General features: G+C 44.1%; 2 protein-coding genes across 2 annotated transcripts; one reads left to right on the forward strand and one right to left on the reverse strand.

Annotated features, from left to right (window-relative positions):
* Positions 1-12,691: 12,691 nt before the first annotated feature.
* On the reverse strand, positions 12,692-13,820 carry mrps21 (mitochondrial ribosomal protein S21). Its single transcript, XM_084455748.1, has 2 exons — positions 13,685-13,820; positions 12,692-13,251 (listed from the first exon to the last, which is right to left on the reverse strand). The coding sequence occupies exons 1-2, from the start codon at positions 13,765-13,767 to the stop codon at positions 13,071-13,073; spliced, it is 264 nt and encodes an 87-aa protein (XP_084311874.1). The 5' UTR covers positions 13,768-13,820; the 3' UTR covers positions 12,692-13,070.
* A 1,905-nt stretch (positions 13,821-15,725) lies between these two features.
* On the forward strand, positions 15,726-17,833 carry LOC311323081 (cellular retinoic acid-binding protein 2-like; the record flags this gene model as incomplete). The annotated part of the gene is made up of 4 exons (XM_084455224.1): positions 15,726-15,807; positions 16,817-16,995; positions 17,502-17,618; positions 17,783-17,833. 4 exons carry the CDS (start codon positions 15,726-15,728, stop codon positions 17,831-17,833), a joined length of 429 nt encoding a protein of 142 aa, XP_084311350.1.
* Between the last annotated feature and the right edge of the window lie 1,757 nt (positions 17,834-19,590).

Raw genomic sequence — 19,590 nt, forward strand, 5'->3', positions numbered from 1 at the left:
GCAGAGGAGTATCATCAGGCAGTCCACAATTAAGCAATAAACCACGAGAGGCCATGTGTTATAGTGATTTTATAACAGCTAGGGGGCGCGAAGCGAAGACTAGTTGCTGAAGCTGGTTGTAACAACTACTGCCAATAATATTATAACTACTAACTATTGTAAATACTGCATAACTACTATTTATTGCTATTACTAGTATAACTACAAATATAACTGTTAGCACTACCAATACTACTAAATAAATTTCAATATAAAGATAAAAAACTACTGCTTGTAATACACTCAAAAATAGATTTGACATCTCATGACTCATCGTTTTAATAAGCTCAATAGCTCAAAAAGGTATACATATTAGTTTACAGTCTGAATGTCATTCTGAATATGTATTTGAATATAAGGAAGGTAGGATGACGGAAGTTAGTAGCCTAAGGAAGGAAGGTAGGAATACAAATGCTACCACAGTAGTTGTTGGAGGTGTTGGTATGGAAGTTGAGGTGAATGCTACTACTGTTGTTATAAAAAGGATGCCTGCTGAGAGGATTACTCTACATTAACAGATCATCACTGCAGTGGTGTAAGGGTTAACAGTAGTATTAGGGTTAACAGTAACCTTACTGTTAGAGTTAGGGTATATAACAACTACTGCCAGTACTATTATAACTACTGTATATAACTACTATAAACTCAATTTCTATTACTATTATAGCTACAAATATAACCGTTAGCACTACCAATAATAATAAATATAACTAAATATTAATAAACTACTATAAATAGCCTACCACAGTTAGTACTACTGGTACTAAAGTAGAAGAAGGATTATAAAATTCAAGTAGTGTTACAGTACAAATAGGGTTAGAATTCAAGTAGACTAATGAAGGTGCTCTCACCTGTGAACTGTCACCATAGCAACCACAGCGCAGCAGCACAGCTCTACAGCACCAAAGCACAGAACACAGACTTCGCTGACTCACTCGCCATACGTTTCAATGGGGAGCGCAGTTGGCGAACAAATCGTCATACAGCGATGATACTTACATTGTACGAATCAGCACAGTTGTGTGAACATTTTAATATATAACGTGTGTGAGCTTTCAAAACTGTAGGAGTGCCAGCAGTTTACAAAATGTGTTTATTCAAAGCAACAGCTGCCACCACTCTAAAAACAAAGTTTCTGAACATTCCAAAAGCAGTTTCAAGCCGTTTCAATGGGACAAAAATAGTTTTAAAAGTTAAATTTCTAAAAAACCAACAAAAAAAATCTGAATGGATCTGGGAAACGGCTAAACATCATGAACATTTTAAAGTTTGAATGAAGTTTCTAGCACGAAGTATGAAGAAGTAGTTAAGGGCCAAAAGACGGGAGAATAAGAAAGAAAGAAAGAAATAGTGGGAATATCACAAGTCTGCAAGCTAGCCCACCTAAATATTAACATTTATTCAAAACAAAGCATCATTCCCTCAATTCTGCCGAGCAAAATAGTTCCCCTAACAAAAGTGTTGCCAAGCAACAGATCCATTGGATGGAATGTTCAGTTGTTTTGAAAAAACACAATGATAGGCCTACAATGCATTGGATCAAATGGGAGGCGCATTAATACTGAAAATGGAATGATATGCGGTCCCAGGTATGTGTTACAAAGTATTTTAACATGTCTTCCAGCCAATCAGAATCAAGAACCAGAACTAACCATTGTATAATTAAGCAATAAACCACGAGAGGCTGTGTGTTATAGTGATTTTATAACAGCTAGGGGGCGTTGTTAGGCACGACGCGAAGCGGAGTGGTCATCTTTTTCAAAAGAACCCGCCCCTCCCTCCTGTCAATCATGATGTAGTCCCTCCCTCCAAACATGACTGGTAGGTGTGGCGAGATAGAGACCCTGATTGGTCAATACATTTGGCTGCGGTGCATTCTTTGAATCCAAAATACAGAGGCAGCGGTAAACACGGAGATCCAAGTTTATTCTCAGAGCACTTATGTTACTGATAGCTGAAAGGATATTATGCCAATTTTACCAAATAAAGCCAAAAGCAAACTACCTATCCCACCTTTAACTATGGTTTGATTAAGGAAGTGAAAGGATGTTCTGGTGTGGCATTTCAAAATAAAGGACCACAACATTTTGCCTGGCGTCGCCAGCCTGATCTCTCGAGCTCACATTCGATTTCACTCCGCAGATCAGTCTGGATATCCAAACGTTCTAACGGAATCCGCTCGAACAGAAATGTGTTCCTGCCAATCACAACCGTTTATCTGATATGGAGCGGGTTTAATAAGATCACAGAGGAGCGCCCTAGAGGAATTTTCGCTGATTGGTTGTAAGTCTATCCAATTGCATCCAGAGGAATTTTTATCTACGCCTGTTGGTAGCGCCCCTTGGGAATCGGAAAGCAAGATGTGAGTTTCCAGACTCTTCACATTTTTGTGAATTGGGTCGGGTGAAGCCAGGCTACACAAATTTGTCGTATTAACTATATTTCCTTAATTTTCAGATTAGAAGAATTAAAAGGAGATCGCCCATAATGCCACACCAATTCCACTCCAGAGTGCTAGCAGACCATCCCAGGGTGTCACCCAGAGACTTTGTAGACATTCGGATGTGGCATTTCAAAATAAAGGCCTTCTAAAATGTCCTATATGATATACTACTTTACTCCAATTTCTGATTACAATAAAAAGGAGACTCCCCATAATGCCACACCAATTCCACTTCAGAGTGCTAGCACCAAGTGCCTTCCTGGACATTCTGATGTACCATTTCAAAATAAAGGCCTTCTTAAATATTCAATTTACTTTTCCCGCCAATTTCAGATTATGATTAAAAGGAGTCCGCCCATAATGCCACACCAATTCCACTTCAGAGTCTTAGATGACCACCCCAGAGTGTGACCCAGTGACTTTCAGGATATTCGTATGTGGCGTTTCAAAATGAAGGCCTTCTAAAATGTCCGATATGACTTACTACTGCCTCCAAAATCATATTAGGATTAAAAGGAGACCCCCATAATGCCACACCAATTCCACTTTAGAGAGCTAGCAGAACACCTCAGGGTGTCACCCAGTGACTTTCATGACATTCTGATGTGGCATTTCAAAATAAAGGCCCTCTAAATTGTCCTATACGACCTAATTCTTTCCTCTCATTTCAGATTAGGATTATAAGGAGACCTCCCATAATGACATCAATTCCACCACAGATTTCTAGCAGACCACCTCAGGGTGTCACCCAGTGACTTTCAGAACTTTTTAATGTGGCACCTCAAAATAAAGGCCCTCTAAATTATCCTATATGACCTACTATTTCCTCCAATTTCAGATTAGGATTAAAAGGAGGCCACCAATAATGCCACACCAATTCCACTTCAGAGTGGTAGCAGACCAGCTACGTATGGTCCCCAGTGACGGTCAGGACATTCTGATGTGGCATTTCAAAATAAAGGCCTTATAAATAGTCCTATACGATTTACTATTTCCTCCAAATTCAGATTAGGATTAAAAGGAGACCCTCAAAAATGCCTCATCAATCACACTTCATCTCTTTTTATACATTTAAGGAAATATAGTTAATATGACAATTTAGAGGTCAATTTTTTAAATGCCACACCAGATCGTCCTTTCACTTCCTTAATCAAACAATAGTTAGTTGACTTCACTAAGTAAATGAACGACAGCAGCAAACCTCAGTTCTTACAAAAGAAAAACCAATTTACTGTAATAAGGCTAATGTTTGTGCAAAGGGGAATTGGCGGTGGCCCACATGACTTTACGAATTGAAGGCTGGCTTGACCGCAGTAACAAAAACATGATGCAAAGTCCATTGTTTACTTTAGCCCCGTTTCACACTGGCACCTTTTAGCCCCATGTTTAGTTGATTTTCAGGGGATAACCCCGCAAACTCGGGGCTAACCATGCTCCGGAGCAAGGCCAGCAAGCCCTAGGCTAAAGTCGGGGTTAGTCCAGTTTGGAATGTGCCAGGATGGTGCCAGTGTGAAAGCTTTCTTAGCCTGGGGCTAACAAGATTCTAAGAATGTGTTTAGCCCTGAGCTAAGTAGAGTGTGAAAATGCATTGCGACAGAGACTTAGACCAGAGCACATCAGTTACAGAATGACTGGTGGCAGTCAGAAGGTAAGACACACACACACACACACACACACACACACACACTCACTCACTCACTCACTCACTCACTCACTCACTCACTCACTCACTCACCCTGACAGCCCATCACTCACCCTGACAGCCCATCATTCACCCTGACAGCCCATCATTCTCTTCTTCCTCTCCCTACTGGCCCTGCTAATCTTACATCCTGTGTGGTGATATAGCCTACTGACTGTATGAACTACACTGAGGCCCATCATGTCATCAGCTTGGCCAATGAGATATTTGGCTATAATGGCTGGTCTCACTCCCTATCCCAACAGAGCGTGGTTTGGAGAGGGGAGGCAGTGACGTCTTTGGCTGGGGTCCACGTCACCAGATCATATTGAGTTACTGTCTATGACTGGGTCAGTTCTCTGTGGTTACACTTGTTTCCCTCTAGACTTTGTGCAGTGTAGCATGTGTGCTCTGTGGTGTGTATTCTAGGATGGCTCGTTCAATGAGGACATGGGCTATGACGTGACTGAGTGAGGGACTTCTGTCTATGTTCAACATGGTTTACCATCTACAGTATATCCATCCTACGATTATAGCAGAAGTGCTGAACTCTTTGTTACCTCTGTTTCTCTGATCCAGCCTCCCCCTCCCCTAGACCCAGCCCAGACCAAGTGCTCTGACAGTGAATACATCTGTTCCTGTATCAACCCACCCTGCAGCTCATCCAGACTCTGAGAAACAATCCCACACTGGCCACAGGTGAACACAGCCACAGACACCATCCATAGTTCTGACTGGGATTAATAGTAATAAATGAAGCTAATGCCTTTTTGCTCATCTCCATCCCCCTCTCTCGATCCCTCTTTGTTACCTCTTCAGGTCCGCAGCCGACTGTGTGGACGCTTCCCTCTATGTGAACAATCCCCCCCCCCCCCCCCCCCCCCGCTGCCCGTTCAGACTCTGTAGTGTACCTGCGTCTGTCTGTGTAGCTGTGTCTGTCCTGTATGTGTCTGTCTGTCCTTGTTCCTTGTTCCCTTTCCTCTCCCAGGTAGGCGTGGCACAGTATGGCCCAGGAGAGACTCACCTGCCCTACTGCAACCCTGGTGGATTCAGAGTCCTACAACAGAGACCAGAGTTGTGTTCAAATTCAACAAACAAGGCAAAAGTGTTTGCAAATTATTTCCAAAAAAAAATTCCCGTTAGCTTTGCTGCAAACATAGGCAAACAGTCTGAAAAGGCAAGAGTGGTAGCAGACCAGCTAAGTATGGTCCCCAGTGACGGTCAGGACATTCTGATGTGGCATTTCAAAATAAAGGCCTTATAAATAGTCCTATACGATTTACTATTTCCTCCAAATTCAGATTAGGATTAAAAGGAGACCCTCAAAAATTCCTCATCAATCCCACTTCATCTCTTTTTATACATTTAAGGAAATATAGTTAATATGACAATTTAGAGGTCAATTTTTTAAATGCCACACCAGATCGTCCTTTCACTTCCTTAATCAAACAATAGTTAGTTGACTTCACTAAGTAAATGAAAGCTACAGCAGCAAACCTCAGTTCTTACAAAAGAAAAACCAATTTACCGTAATAAGGCTAATGTTTGTGCAAAGGGGAATTGGCGGTGGCCCACATGACTTTACGAATTGAAGGCTGGCTTGACCGCAGTAACAAAAACATGATGCAAAGTCCATTGTTTACTTTAGCCCCGTTTCACACTGGCACCTTTTAGCCCCATGTTTAGTTGATTTTCAGGGGATAACCCCGCAAACTCAGGGCTAACCATGCTCCGGAGCAAGGCCAGCAAGCCCTAGGCTAAAGTCGGGGTTAGTCCAGTTTGGAATGTGCCAGGATGGTGCCAGTGTGAAAGCTTTCTTAGCCTGGGGCTAACAAGATTCTAAGAATGTGTTTAGCCCTGAGCTAAGTAGAGTGTGAAAATGCATTGCGACAGAGACTTAGACCAGAGCACATCAGTTACAGAATGACTGGTGGCAGTCAGAAGGTAAGACACACACACACACACACACACACACACTCACTCACTCACTCACTCACTCACTCACTCACTCACTCACTCACTCACTCACTCACTCACTCACTCACTCACTCACTCACTCACTCACCCTGACAGCCCATCACTCACCCTGACAGCCCATCATTCACCCTGACAGCCCATCATTCTCTTCTTCCTCTCCCTACTGGCCCTGCTAATCTTACATCCTGTGTGGTGATATAGCCTACTGACTGTATGAACTACACTGAGGCCCATCATGTCATCAGCTTGGCCAATGAGATATTTGGCTATAATGGCTGGTCTCACTCCCTATCCCAACAGAGCATGGTTTGGAGAGGGGAGGCAGTGACGTCTTTGGCTGGGGTCCACGTCACCAGATCATATTGAGTTACTGTCTATGACTGGGTCAGTTCTCTGTGGTTACACTTGTTTCCCTCTAGACTTTGTGCAGTGTAGCATGTGTGCTCTGTGGTGTGTATTCTAGGATGGCTCGTTCAATGAGGACATGGGCTATGACGTGACTGAGTGAGGGACTTCTGTCTATGTTCAACATGGTTTACCATCTACAGTATATCCATCCTACGATTATAGCAGAAGTGCTGAACTCTTTGTTACCTCTGTTTCTCTGATCCAGCCTCCCCCTCCCCTAGACCCAGCCCAGACCAAGTGCTCTGACAGTGAATACATCTGTTCCTGTATCAACCCACCCTGCAGCTCATCCAGACTCTGAGAAACAATCCCACACTGGCCACAGGTGAACACAGCCACAGACACCATCCATAGTTCTGACTGGGATTAATAGTAATAAATGAAGCTAATGCCTTTTTGCTCATCTCTATCCCTCTCTCTCGATCCCTCTTTGTTACCTCTTCAGGTCCGCAGCCGACTGTGTGGACGCTTCCCTCTATGTGAACACTCCCCCCCCCCCCCGCTGCCCGTTCAGACTCTGTAGTGTACCTGCGTCTGTCTGTGTAGCTGTGTCTGTCCTGTATGTGTCTGTCTGTCCTTGTTCCTTGTTCCCTTTCCTCTCCCAGGTAGGCGTAGCACAGTATGGCCCAGGAGAGACTCACCTGCCCTACTGCAACCCTGGTGGATTCAGAGTCCTACAACAGAGACCAGAGTTGTGTTCAAATTCAACAAACAAGGCAAAAGTGTTTGCAAATTATTTCAAACTTTTTTTTCCCGTTAGCTTTGCTGCAAACATAGGCAAACAGTCTGAAAAGGCCAGAGTGGTAGCAGACCAGCTAAGTATGGTCCCCAGTGACGATCAGGACATTCTGATGTGGCATTTCAAAATAAAGGCCTTATAAATAGTCCTATACGATTTACTATTTCCTCCAAATTCAGATTAGGATTAAAAGGAGACCCTCAAAAATGCCTCATCAATCCCACTTCATCTCTTTTTATACATTTAAGGAAATATAGTTAATATGACAATTTAGAGGTCAATTTTTTAAATGCCACACCAGATCGTCCTTTCACTTCCTTAATCAAACAATAGTTAGTTGACTTCACTAAGTAAATGAAAGCGACAGCAGCAAACCTCAGTTCTTACAAAAGAAAAACCAATTTACCGTAATAAGGCTAATGTTTGTGCAAAGGGGAATTGGCGGTGGCCCACATGACTTTACGAATTGAAGGCTGGCTTGACCGCAGTAACAAAAACATGATGCAAAGTCCATTGTTTACTTTAGCCCCGTTTCACACTGGCACCTTTTAGCCCCATGTTTAGTTGATTTTCAGGGGATAACCCCGCAAACTCAGGGCTAACCATGCTCCGGAGCAAGGCCAGCAAGCCCTAGGCTAAAGTCGGGGTTAGTCCAGTTTGGAATGTGCCAGGATGGTGCCAGTGTGAAAGCTTTCTTAGCCTGGGGCTAACAAGATTCTAAGAATGTGTTTAGCCCTGAGCTAAGTAGAGTGTGAAAATGCATTGCGACAGAGACTTAGACCAGAGCACATCAGTTACAGAATGACTGGTGGCAGTCAGAAGGTAAGACACACACACACACACACAAACACACACACACACACACTCACTCACTCACTCACTCACTCACTCACTCACTCACTCACTCACTCACTCACCCTGACAGCCCATCACTCACCCTGACAGCCCATCATTCACCCTGACAGCCCATCATTCTCTTCTTCCTCTCCCTACTGGCCCTGCTAATCTTACACCCTGTGTGGTGATATAGCCTACTGACTGTATGAACTACACTGAGGCCCATCATGTCATCAGCTTGGCCAATGAGATATTTGGCTATAATGGCTGGTCTCACTCCCTATCCCAACAGAGCGTGGTTTGGAGAGGGGAGGCAGTGACGTCTTTGGCTGGGGTCCACGTCACCAGATCATATTGAGTTACTGTCTATGACTGGGTCAGTTCTCTGTGGTTACACTTGTTTCCCTCTAGACTTTGTGCAGTGTAGCATGTGTGCTCTGTGGTGTGTATTCTAGGATGGCTCGTTCAATGAGGACATGGGCTATGACGTGACTGAGTGAGGGACTTCTGTCTATGTTCAACATGGTTTACCATCTACAGTATATCCATCCTACGATTATAGCAGAAGTGCTGAACTCTTTGTTACCTCTGTTTCTCTGATCCAGCCTCCCCCTCCCGTAGACCCAGCCCAGACCAAGTGCTCTGACAGTGAATACATCTGTTCCTGTATCAACCCACCCTGCAGCTCATCCAGACTCTGAGAAACAATCCCACACTGGCCACAGGTGAACACAGCCACAGACACCATCCATAGTTCTGACTGGGATTAATAGTAATAAATGAAGCTAATGCCTTTTTGCTCATCTCCATCCCTCTCTCTCCATCCCTCTTTGTTACCTCTTCAGGTCCCTCTCTCCCAGCTCTCTCTCGATCCCTCTTTGTTACCTCTTCAGGTCCGCAGCCGACTGTGTGGACGCTTCCCTCTATGTGAACACTCCCCCCCCCCCCCGCTGCCCGTTCAGACTCTGTAGTGTACCTGCGTCTGTCTGTGTAGCTGTGTCTGTCCTGTATGTGTCTGTCTGTCCTTGTTCCTTGTTCCCTTTCCTCTCCCAGGTAGGCGTGGCACAGTATGGCCCAGGAGAGACTCACCTGCCCTACTGCAACCCTGGTGGATTCAGAGTCCTACAACAGAGACCAGAGTTGTGTTCAAATTCAACAAACAAGGCAAAAGTGTTTGCAAATTATTTCAAACTTTTTTTTCCCGTTAGCTTTGCTGCAAACATAGGCAAACAGTCTGAAAAGGTTATTTGCAGTGAACAAAAATGGATGCTGGACTGAGGGAAATGTGTTCTCAGATGGGGATTTCAATTCACTTTCAGCACACTATGTACTAGCAGGCTAGGCCTACATCCAAAATATGATCATCTAAAATTCACGAACATTCACCTCTGTTTGCTGAAGTTGAACGCACCTCAGTATCTGTCTGGTAACATGCTTCACCAGCAGGGGGCTCTAGAACGATTCCATATTGTAGATCACAGGCTAGCCTAGAGTTCAGCCTACTGCCACTGTAGACCGCTGCAGTGCCATCTGTCAGTAACAGGGATGTCCTGGTAATGGTGCACTGAGTGCACAGGGTGGTAAAAAGCAAACAAAATTAAAGATCTAGGTGTTGTCATGGTTTCAAGATGTCCCTGTCCCCAGACGACCCAGACCTGGATGGGATCGAGGAGCTATATATTCCAAAGAAGGTGGGGGGTGCTCTCCAACTCTCCTCACTTGGCTGCCACCACATGCTGACACTCAGTAAGAGTAAAAGCCCCCAGAGAACCACGCTGCAGGCCCCTGCCAGACCACACAACCGCCCCTCACACAACCGGGACCAGGCCAGGCGTGCTCTGCACAGAGCCCAGAACCAGCAGCAGTCCCCCAGAGCAGGCGAAAGGCCTGGAGAGCTGTTACCACACCTGTTTGCCTTGATACAGGAGAGGCCTTGAGTCCATATAGACACAGACAGTACAAGAAACATAAGATGGACACCTGACCTCTATTCCAGTTGCAGGTGCCAAATTGAGAGGTCTGGCTGGTTTCCCCTTTCCCCAGGGTTGGCACACAATGCAGCCTTTGATTTGTTTTATTTGTTTAGTTTCAATGTGTTATTTAGCGTCTATTTTGTTACAGAAATACAAAAAAAAAGTTTTTGTAGAAAATAAAAATAATTTCATGATAGCCCTTGTTTGCGCCGAAACAATCCGGTGTAGAACCATGGAGGGGTGTCCGTATCTAGTACTACTATAGCATCTATCTCTCACAGAAGCTTAGCTTGAGCTGTGTAACACTGGGCTCAGACATGGTTTACACTAGGGGGTGAGGTGGTTCAGTGAGGTTTGGTGACATGTCACATGGCCTCCTGTCCCAAATCACTCCACACTCACTGTATGTGAACTTGTGGATGACAGACGGCAGCGTTTTCTATTTGTTTTATGTTTATTATAATCTCTTGCATTTTATACAATGTGAAAAAAATACACACAAAAGTAGACTGTCACAAGAAGCCAAGAAAGAAAGACCAGGAATCAGGAAGCAACCACATGACGATACTGTAGTAGATAGTGTAACATGACGGGGCTGGGATGTTCCACCAGCTCACCTTTACCGGTCATCCTCTAAGGTGTATGATATGATTAAGTAGCCACAGTAGGTCATCCTTCCTGTCTCTGTATACAAGAAAACCTCACATTTGCTGGTACCCCTTGAACAGAGCTGAGGAGGGTAACCTTACCTGAGTTGTAGATATCCCCACTTTCTCCGTCTCAGTGACCCGGGCTGGTCTGTGTCTTCTCCGCCAGCCCCGTCATCAAGGGTTTTAAAATCACAGGTTCCAGATAGAATCCAGGCAAAAGAGGTGCCCACACAATCCAATCCATTCTGCTGCAGGCTGGGGGGGGTTGAATATAGACCATGTATTGCTCTGCAAAGCAGATAACTGGAGGGGCCCCCACAAAGCCACCTCTTGACTGGTTAACGTTGACTGTACAGGGAGAAGAGACCAAAAACACACTCATTCATCTTCTGGTTGCATCCAGAAACTCCTGGTGCTGCACCACATTGCAGGTTGCTCTGAATTACTAGACCTTAGAGGGTTGTTTATTTGCCACATGGCAATTACACACAACACATGCATGAGTGAGAGATGACACACAACACACAGTTCAGGAGGTAAAGTTATGCACATCCATAGGCGCTGGTGCCGGACCAAAAAAATCAAGAAAGCCAACCTCGAAAAAAGAAGGAATGTCCGCACACAGATGCTGCTCCACTGTGATATTTTATTGTGCTTGGTAGAACGTTTCGACTTGGGTAAGGTCTTCTTCAGGTGAAGTGTTGACTGACCTGTGACTATTTAAGCAATCTCAAACAAGTCACATGACAATAGGTTCAAGTGCCACCTGGTGCAAATTAGCTACATAGATACAATAAATAACATCCCCACATTAAAGAAAAGATACAATAAATAACATCCCCTCATTTTAGAAAAGACATGGAAAAGAGATACAACCAATACGTACACATCTCTGTTACCAGGAGGGTGTGAATAAAGGAGATGTCCATTGATTGTCAATCTAACTGTCAATAGATTAATAAAAGGTAGTAGAAAGAGGTTAAAGACAAATAGTAAAGAGTCATAGGGCATGGGCATCATGAGACAAAATATGAACTGATCTATAGAAAGGCAGAGATATCGTAGTCTTCATTCAGGCCTGCAGGTTGTAATGTGTGGAGAGTAGATCCAGTAGGTCTCCCTCTGTGACAGGAGTGTCTGGTTGTTGCCTTCTCTGGAGAGGAGGGTAACTTTCTCTATGCCTACGTAGTTTAGTGAGGTGACCAAGTGTCCTAATTGATTAAAGTGGACCGCCACTGGACTTTTGGGATTCTTGGTTCGGATATTTGATCTGTGCTCACTTATACGTGTTTTCAAGGCTCTGCTGGTTTGTCCCATGTAAGCTAGGCCACAGGGGCACCTGAGCATGTAAATGACGTTTTTTGTGGTGCATGAATCCCCTTAACATAACACACAAACACATGCATTTATAGTGGTCGCCGGTGGAATTTATCCTCTGTATTTCTCCCATCCAAGCTGTCCTCCTCCTGTCCGCCAGGAGCAGTGGGTAGCCTCATCAGTGGCACCTGGGGACCAAGTCCAAGTGCTCAGTCCAAGTCCTGGTCAGGGGCCAGACTGAAGAGTGATCTGTTCTTCTGCATGTTTTTCATATTGGGGTTCTATGTGGAGGGAACCCGGGTGAGCACTGGGAAAACAATGGCCTGGAAGATAGCCCATGCAGGAACCAAACCCAGGACCTTCTTGCTGTGTGTCACTGTGCCGACCTGATAAATGTACCCACAAGATTAAGTGGTGGCCCTGATCAGATAGGCCCAAGAGACCTCCATTCAGCTGGTGTGGAGGTCTTCACCCCATTCTTGTTAGGTCAGTCAACACAGGGGTTTTCAACCTTTTTATTTACCCAGGGACTTAAGTCAAACTAGGGCTCCATTATATATTTGCACAAAAACAAAACTACTTTCAAATCACTCAATATAACAGTACTTAAGGTAATATCATTTATTTGGTTACTTATTACAGTCATTTGTTTCACATTAATTTGTTCATATGCATATAAAGGTATAGAACATGTCCAATTCAATGTGTTGTCATAATGATGCTTGTTTCGTAACACAAACATAAAATGTGTCTGCTTCCCTCTGACACATAACACCATGTATAAGATGTCCATTCAGACAGCAGAAATAATTGCCAGCCTATATAAACATCAGCCAACATGTAATTCTAAAAGTGAAAATCTGAACATCAAAATAGCGGGGACTCATGTGCAACGGAAATCCAGTTTGTTTTGTTGGTCCTTCACAGGACTTGCTTTCTTGGCCTCAGGTTTCCCGTCTGCTGGATCTTTCTGAGTTGAGTTCACTGTCCTCCCATCCTCCTCTTCCTAGCAGCCAATCCATGGGTCCTGTCTGTGTGTGCGGGAGACGAAGGATATCTTCCTCGCCATCTCGGTGTGATAGATCCGCCGACAGTTTTCGTAGTTCTCTCGCTGCCTTTGTCGACATGGCTTCTCGTAGTAGCGCTTCCGTTTCACAGTCTCAATAACACCGTCTACAGATAGCACCCTGAAATGTGCACAGACAAGAGTGAGGCCGAGACAACAGGAATATGTCAAGATATAGCCTAGATGGGAGTGTGCCTCATCTACCTTAGGCTATGTCGCTACATCAAAACACTGTGGATCCAAATTAGCTTTCCAGCCTGACAGCATGCGCTACCCTTGGTTTAGACATTATATGATGGTAGGGTGGTAGGTCATCCTGAGGTGGTAGGCCAAATTTTCAGAACACCAGCTCCAATCTTGTGTTAATGTGATGTTTGCTAGTCGCACGATTAACTTAGCCCACCTGACAGTGTCAGTGGATTGTGGTAGCAACCAACTAGCTAGTGCTAATGTTAGCGCGGCGGCTATGATGGCTATGGTTGTTATTGTGTGTAACTTACGTTATAAATAGCAATTGCGAATCTTAACATAGACAAAAGGTATATACACCGAACCTGTTCAAAGCCTTGTAAGCTGTATCAACGTTGCCCTCTTGCACCATCACCGTCCGCGCAACGAAACGAAGGTGGTTCGCCATATTGAGACCGGTGCTAGTGTGAAACTGGACCGGTCGGTCGCAAAAACCAACGGTCCCAGTTCCGCGCAACAGAAACTTTAGGTTACTTGCGTAACAGTTCTCTGATAACACTATGGGATGCGCTTGCGCGGACCCTACGACGGAAGCTTTTATACAACGTCTGTCCTGATTGGACAGACTGGCAAAGCGTGACAGGAGGCCCCGCCCTCCCAGGTTGAGAGGCATCTGTCTGCAGGCCTACCTTCTCAAGACGTAAACTGAATCCCAATCTGTGAGTGCGCAAACCACCGTTGCGGCCCCTCGCACTTGCAGCCTGATAGTGGAGGAACCAAACAATCAAAATTTGGAGATACCCCTCCCCGGGGTAGAACAAAACGGGACATTGTTTTTTCATATCTTTAATATGTCCCCTTCATGAAATCGACTGTCCCAATTTTTACTTTTACTGCAAAAGTCATGAAATTCATCCATGAAGTGACTTACCCCATAGGCCAAAAAAGTACAAAAAACGCCTAACCTGAAAGAGGGAATTCCAAGATAATCCTTTGTCATTTTCTACCAGATGGTTGTTTTTACATCATACTTGCACAGATGGTCTACAGGTAGTGTCCCTACATCCCAAAGCAACCAGGATGCCAATATTTGGTTCTATTTTGAATCAGCAGCCTTCTATATAAGGCCTTATTATAGGCGGAAAGAGCAAAAAGTTATTTTGTATGAGGAATATTCACTTTTAATCCTGGTCTTACTCTTCTATCATAGAACAAAACCTGACGTTATTTTTTCATAACTTTGACTTATCCCCTTCATAAAATGAATGATCAGACTTTTTACGTGTTTTGAAAAAGCCATGAAATTCTTCAATAAAGTGATTCACCACATTTGCAAAAAAGAGCCAAGTACTCCAGGTCTGCCCTGAAAAAGGAGTTCCAAGGTAATCGTGCATCATTTCCCATCTACTGGTTAGATTTAGTCTACTTTATATTTCCACAGATTGTCTACAGGTAGAACCCTAAACCCTAACACCCCAAACCAACCAAAGTGTCGCAATATTATTGTATTGTGAACCAGCAGGCTTTTATAGACCATTAGGCCGTGTTACAGACAGATAAGTCAAAGTTTTTTTTTCCGTGTGATTGTGATCACAATTTTTTAATTTTTGTAATGTCTATTGAATGCTTTACTCGGCTGTCACAATAATTTACTGTATTTTAATTTAAATCATAATTTGGGGGCTTTTACAAGCAAAAATTCTCTCTTGCGTGCGTCAATGATTGACCACACAAGTCCTTTCCGTTCTCATTGCTCACTTTCCTGGATCCTCTCTCTGCAGGAGCTTTCAAGCTTAACCTTCCATATCTGATTTCACATTCCAACACGTTAATCTCCTTTAAAATGGGTGATCGTTTTCAAGAATGAAGTTTTCAACAGAGGTATCTCTAATCCCATCGCTCACTTGCCCAAAGGCTTGTTTAGGGATCAACCTGCTGGCGCCATCCCAATTCAGATGTCCAAATTTGGAGGAGCCATTCTTAACCAAAAACAATACATATTTGGGGCATCGATTCTCTCGTGCCTCTGTTGCCCCTGACCACAGTCAGATTGAGAAAATACGTGTTAGTGGTCTTCATTCCGAGGATGGGAAATTCTTGCCAATGGAAATCAGATCCACGAGCCATTGCGTAGCTACGGATCCTACGGATGGAGGTAGGCTACCAACCAGGAGTCAATGAATGGAGCGCGCCGTCCAGAATCAACCTCTTGCAGGAGAGAGAGAGAGGGAAAGAGAGAGAGAGGGAAAGAGAGGGAGAGAGAGAGAGAGGGAAAGAGAGGGAGAGAGAGAGCGAGGTAGGGCGTTGATGTTGAATCAACTGAGCGCGCGAGCAGAGGTGTATAAAAGCAGGGTTTGCAGTGAAGGACAGATAGCCTGCCGACTCGATATCGATTGGAAATAGGAAATGGAACGTAAAATCACAGACTTCTCTGGCAAATGGAAAATAAAAAGCTCTGAAAATTTTGAAGAACTCCTAAAAGCATTGGGTGAGTGAATTCCTTTATTGTCTTACTTTATTATTTGCTATTTTACTGTTGTCCTTCCTGAAATACAGGATTTTCGTAAAGCTTTTGCATGATCACTGTCAGTGTTGCACAGATACTGGCTTCTTAATTAAATAACAAAATCAATTACCTTGCAAAGGGGAAACAAAGTTAAACAAAGGCAGTCACCTTTTAGCATCCCAGTAGGCTGGGTCAAAATGGTGAAGCAGCATGTTTTGTGGTACACCACCACAAGTTATTTGTCATTGAGACCTTCCTTTTCGTTTTTTTTTGTAGTGAATTATTTGCTACCATGTTGCACTCATTAAAAATAAGTGACATACAAAAGCAAGGAAACACACACGGGAGTGAGTGAGTGAGAGAAAGACAGAGAGAGAGAGAGAGAGAGAAATAAAGAGGGAGTCAGAAGCAGGTCAGAAGAGGGCCAGTCAATGGCATCCATTAAACATTTGAAGACTAATAGCTTGTGGAAGACTGGGGTATTTTCTCTCATCTAAAACCAGGTCCTCATGCAATAGTAATTAAAGCCAGTGTAAACGGAACTAAGCCCTGAAATGGGCCCCCTCAGTCAGACAGCACTGAGACTGACATTCCCTCAGTGCCCTGGGCCTCCTCAGCTCGCTCTGGGGGTCTCACTGCATGCCTGCTACCATTCCATGAGCAAATATGGACTGCCCATGGAGAAATAGTATCAGATGTGGAGAAGGAGGGCAGTCTGAAAACTTTGGAATAGGAATTAATGAATAGGCAGTGAGGAGAGAGCCCCTGCAGTATCAATAAGTTAACCTACCACAAACTGAATGAGTGAGATCCTTCTTAGTCTAAGCTCAGTGCTAACCCACAACCCCCCCCCCCCCACACACTCACACATCTTTTCCACCTACAATTAATCACCAACGTCTATTACTGTTTGGTGTGGCTTTTCATCACAATGTCACCACACCACGCAATAGCCCATCGATACATGTGTGTGTGTGTGTGTGCTCCCCAGGTGTGAACGTATTTCTGAGGAAGATAGCGGCGGCCGCGGCCTCCAGGCCGGCAGTGGAGATCACGCAGCAGGGAGAGACCCTGTCCGTCCAGACGTCCACCAGCGTACGCACCACCCACGTCTCCTTCACCGTGGGACAGTCCTTCAGCGAGACCACGGTGGATGGACGCCCCTGCGCGGTAACACCGCTAACCCTAACCCCCCCCCCCACACACACACCCTCTTATTTACACCTTCAATGTTTCTCCCTGAAGCCTATTGTTATTCTATGCATATTTTTCAAGGACTCCTGCATACGGAGGTAGGATCTGTGCAATACCTGGCCTCATTTCTCCATGCCTTTATATTGCTTTTAAGCCTGATGTTATTGCATGCATATTTTTCAGGATAGCATACTGAAGCAGGGTTCTACTGCCCGGAGTATGAGCATGTGGTAATAATTTCTGAAGTAACATGATCGTTGCTCTCGGTAATGATACAGTGGTCTGTTCTTTCTCTCTCATTGGCTAGTGAAGGGTCTTAGACATAAAGTTCAGTACCATCTGATAGACTTGAGGGTCCAGTAACATGCTGAGTAACTTAGCAGCACCAGACCACAACCGTCTTGGTCAAACTATAGAGACCTTTCAATTTGCATAGCTGTCATTCATATGCACATTGGCCTTCCTCCCGTGTCTCCCTTCAGAGTGTTCCTCGGTGGGAGACAGACAGCAAGATCAGCTGTGAACAGACTCTGCAGAAAGGGGAGGGGCCTAAGACTGCCTGGACCCGTGAGCTGACCAATGATGGCGAACTGATATTGGTAATCCAACCAATTGATAATTGTAAATGTTTTCAAATCAACAATGTTAGAGTCATTCTAGTGGATGAATAGGCCTATAGGTAGATATTATACTTTACCACTACCATTGTTGAACCGATGTGTATACTAATTCTCTCACTTTTGTGATGTGTTTTTTTGTGCAGACAATGAGTGCTGGGGATGTGGTGTGTACCAGAGTGTATGAAAGAGAGTGAACAACTTTTAAGACTGTTGCACAATATTTCAATGTAAGACTTCTTTCATACTTTGCTTATTCAAGATGTGTCAGTGAAGTAGTTGTTAAAATCTTCTAGTCAATTGCATTTGTCAGTCATAGCATTGTAAATTGTGTCAGTTTGTGTTTGTATGTGTAATGTTGTATAACTCGCTTGTGATATTGCAGATCTTATTATACCCTCTACCGCTGTATTTATTCTCTATACTGCAAAATAACACACAAATAGTGACCATTTTTTAAATAATGTTTACCAAAGTAACTGTAAATCCTAAACCTTGTTATGAATAAACATAAACATACTTACAACTTGTTATGAATAAACATAAACATGAATGGATAGTGAATTGCATTTGCAAACATCATTCCAAAGTTTCTGAAGCTCTTCAAACTGATGAAACCCTTCTTTATTCAGCTCCTCTCTCTCTCTGCACCCCCCTCCTCCCTGCACCACTGCCTCACATCTCTGGTTCCACTTTTCCATCACTCCCTGCCACTTGTCCTCTCCAGAAACCCCCTCCACACCCTTTCCTCTCCATCCTTCTCCTCCTCTTTTCCCTCTGTGTGCTCCCATTCCTCATCCCTCACTATTTTGTCCGTTAGAACTCCCAAAAAGAATCCATATTTTCTGAACGACGCTATGTCTGAGAGACATTTGGCAATGGCACAGGGAAAAACCAGGGAGTGGTACAGGGAAAGAGTGTGTGTGTGCGTGTGTGTGTGTGTGAGAGAGAGAGAGAGAGAGAGAGGGACCATAAGAAAATAATAGAATATTGAGACCGGCATTATTCCCTCTGCACTCCCTCCCAGCTGCACCTATTTACAGCATGAGCTCAATAAAAGTCCCCCACCCCTCTTCCTTGGCCCTGTCTGCACCCAGTTACAAAGTGTCAAATGACTACTTCTACATTATGTATGGACATGTCTACCAGGCCTGTGTCTCAGTCTGACAGATAAAACAAATACAGACTGATATGGTATATATGGACAATGGTACGGATCACATGTGGATAAAGAATGTGTTTAACAGACTCTAAGATCTCTCCGCTGCCTCCACCACACCACACACATGGACTTCCTGAGGAGAGTCCTTCCACAGTTCACAGCGAGGGGTGTTTTTTTCTCCAGGTTTTCAGACGATCAGCACACAAGCCTCCTCTGAGGTTCTCCTCAGGTCTGAACACTGCTGAGCCAGCAGGCCTCCTGGGCACTCTCCAAATTGTTTTCTATAAACTCACAGTGGGTATAAGTGAATAAGTGTGTGTTAAAGGGAACGACTAAGTGAGGAAATGTGTGTGTGTGTGTGTGAGAGTGAGTGAGTGCATGCGTGAGTGAGTGTGTGCGTGTGTGCGTGTGTGAGAATGAGTGAGTGAGTGAGTGCATGCGTGAGTGAGTGAGTGTGTGTGTTTGTGTGAATGAGTGAGTGAGTGAGTTACGATTGAAAACCTCAGCTATTATATGTGTAGTTCCTCTTTTGTGCCTTAACTGAGAGAATGTGTTCTTGGCTTTCGATGCATTCTGCCAAATCCACTGTAAATGTGTGTTTGACAAAACCAGTCTTATGTGCTCCGGTCTGAATGGAAAATCCTCCGGTATTTGCTCAATTAAATAATTAATAAATAAAATAAATAATTATCCACCCAGCTATTATGTCACCTCATACCACAGGCGATGATGTCATGGGGCCATGCATCGCTTGATTGGCTGTGGAATGCTGCGGTTTTGGGATCAAGAGGC

This window comes from Borostomias antarcticus (genome assembly GCF_949987555.1).
Source record: "Borostomias antarcticus genome assembly, chromosome: 21".
Lineage (NCBI taxonomy): Eukaryota > Metazoa > Chordata > Actinopteri > Stomiiformes > Stomiidae > Borostomias > Borostomias antarcticus.

Excerpts from the sequence above, each read along its gene's own strand:
- mrps21 (XM_084455748.1), bottom strand. The coding sequence starts at position 13,767 with ATGGCGAACCACCTTCGTTTCGTTGCGCGGACGGTGATGGTGCAAGAG. Across the intron at positions 13,252-13,684 it reads GCTTACAAGGCTTTGAACAG|GGTGCTATCTGTAGACGGTG; the intron begins GTTCGGTGTATA and ends TGCACATTTCAG.